Source organism: Podarcis tiliguerta (assembly GCF_965153285.1).
Source record: "Podarcis tiliguerta genome assembly, chromosome: 9".
Classification (NCBI taxonomy): domain Eukaryota; kingdom Metazoa; phylum Chordata; class Lepidosauria; order Squamata; family Lacertidae; genus Podarcis; species Podarcis tiliguerta.
The window spans coordinates 13,474,285-13,476,693 of NC_139542.1; the positions used below are offsets into that span (position 1 = coordinate 13,474,285).

Sequence of the window (2,409 nt, forward strand, 5' to 3'; positions counted from 1 at the left end):
TTTTCTTGTTTTCCTCCTCCAAAAACTACATGCGTCTTATGGTCTGGTGCGTCTTATAGAGCGAAAAATACGGTAATTAAACCAAGTGCCAAGCTCAAAGCTGGAACAGATGTTGGTTCAGGATAGGATACCGTAGTAACTGCAAGGAAGAAGTGGCAGCAATGGCTGAACAGCACCTCTTTGGAAGGGGCCGAGAAAACCTTAGGCTTGATGGACCAAAAGCCTGACTTTGTGAAAGGCGTTTCCTGTACCCATAATCAGCAAGGCCAACTTTTGGGAAAAGAGGCTGCAGGTCAGTGGCAGAGTACTTCCTTTGCTTGGACAAGAAGTTCAGCTCCCAGCATCCTTAGCCAAAGGGATCTCATATGTCCTGTTTCCCCATTAAAAACGGAAACTCTGTACAGTGGTACCTTGGTTCTCAAACGCCTTGGTACTCAAACAACTTGGAACCCAAACACTGCAAACCCGGAAGTAAGCGTTCTGGTTTGGGAACTTTTTTCAGAAGCCAAACATGCTCCATTTTGAGTGTTATACTTCCGTTTTGAGTGTTATCCTGAGATCTGTCTGTTTTTGCTATTTATTTTGCGTTTTTGCGGCTCTTTTTCCGTGACTGTGTGGAACGCAGTTCAGCTACTGATTGATTGATTGTGTGACAGCGGTACATTGTTTATTGCTTTCATTTTATGGATCAATGGTCTCGTTAGATAGTAAAATTCATGTTAAATTGCTTGTTTTAGGGGATGTTTTTAAAAGTCTGGAACGGATTAATCCATTTTGCATTACTTTCTATGGGAAAGCACGTCTTGGTTTTGGAATGCTTTGGTTAAGGACTTCTGGAACGGATTAAGTTTGAGAACCAAGGTACCACTGTACCTCTGGTTTTGTTGTTTCTGTTGTTGTTGTTGTAAGAAAAGAGGTTTATTGGAAATCATAGAAAGTGAAGGCAATGGCCATATGTTTCAGGGAACATTCCCATCCCTACTGCCACTAGGGAACTTATTCAGAGTCTGTGATGTGTGGTGTGATGCCTGTTCAGTGGAATGCTGGGTTTCCAGCAAACAAGACAAATCCAGGACCTCCAAGTCTTCAGTATCAGCCCACAAAGTTGATGACTACAAGATGCAGGATAGTGCTGGCAAAGAGGAAGTCAGCAAAGGCTTGCTCTGGTGAGATCCCCTGAAATTCTCCTTTGTTCTGTGGGTTGATCTGGATCCTCAAACAAACGCCCAGGATGAAGCTCCCCACGGCGGAGATGAACCCCGACAGGAAGGAGTTGAAAGGGAAGGTGCCGACGCCGAGGCAGTAGCCGAACTGCAGCGCTCCTGTGAGCATGACGTCCAGCACCTTCAGGCGGCTCGGCGTTCCGCTGCTGTACTCGGCTAGGAAACGCCGCACTTGCAAGCCCACCGAGCTTGCTCCGGCCCCGGACGACCCAGGAGCTGCGCCTGACATAGCGACGGAGAGGGTACCACTGTACCGCTGATAGACATAACTAACAATATGCAAGTGGTTTGGGGAGAGATGCGCCACTGATGGCAACTTGTCAACTTCTCTTTTCCAGTTTAGGGACTGACATTTGATTGCGTACCAAACGAAAGGCCTTTTCCATCTTTGGTTTCGACATTTCCCCTGGTTCCTTGGAGACTGCGTGTGGCACGGCTTTGTTTATGCGTGGGGCCGAGAGTAAGAGGGAAGTTTGTTTGAATTACTCTTAGCAGGAAAGATTGATGTTGAAAACCAGACATCTGGGTAGGGCCGCGAAAGGCATTCGCTAACAGAAGATTCAGTCTTCAAGGTATAATATTTATAAAAGCCAGGGCAAGCGGTACATATGTAGATCTAGGACAATTTGATATTTATGAAGTGCCGGGGTTTTATTTGGACAGAAATGTTGGTAATTATCTTTGCAAAGGGCCATTTATATATACCATTTGAAAGTAAATCAATAGCAAATTGGAATGCCGTTTCTTTTAGTGGACACACTTGCTGCAGAGCCGAGTGCCAGCTAAGCCGAGCAAAATGTTTCTCGAGGCCTGCCAGGGATACTTGGATGCAGACCTTGCTAATGCTCTCTGTTCAGATTTCAAGCGGCTTTGTAATGGCAAGTGAACCATGTGGACAGGCCTGGCTCCGTCGGCTTCAAGGAGCTGGTTACAATCTGTGTAAATACGACACAGCGCAAAGTATTGTTGTAAGCTCCACGACACCCTAAGTCACGCTATAAGGTAGGACCACCTGGAAAACGTCTAGAGGCATGCTGGGAAATTAAACGCCTCCTCTCCTAACTGTGTTTTGTAGAGGGTGCTTTCTAGAGTACATGTGTTATTAATTAGGGACGTGCCTGCCATCTTGCATCTTTTATTAAATCTCTCCCCCTCTCTCTCCCTCCCCCGCCTCCCTTAAAAAGTT

General features: G+C 46.1%; 1 protein-coding gene across 1 annotated transcript; it reads right to left on the minus strand.

Annotated features, from left to right (window-relative positions):
• Positions 1-894: 894 nt before the first annotated feature.
• LOC310657948 (dolichyl-diphosphooligosaccharide--protein glycosyltransferase subunit DAD1-like) lies at positions 895-1,466 on the minus strand. Its single transcript, XM_083399193.1, has one exon. The coding sequence runs from the start codon at positions 1,450-1,452 to the stop codon at positions 1,093-1,095; it is 360 nt and encodes a 119-aa protein (XP_083255319.1). The 5' UTR covers positions 1,453-1,466; the 3' UTR covers positions 895-1,092.
• Between the last annotated feature and the right edge of the window lie 943 nt (positions 1,467-2,409).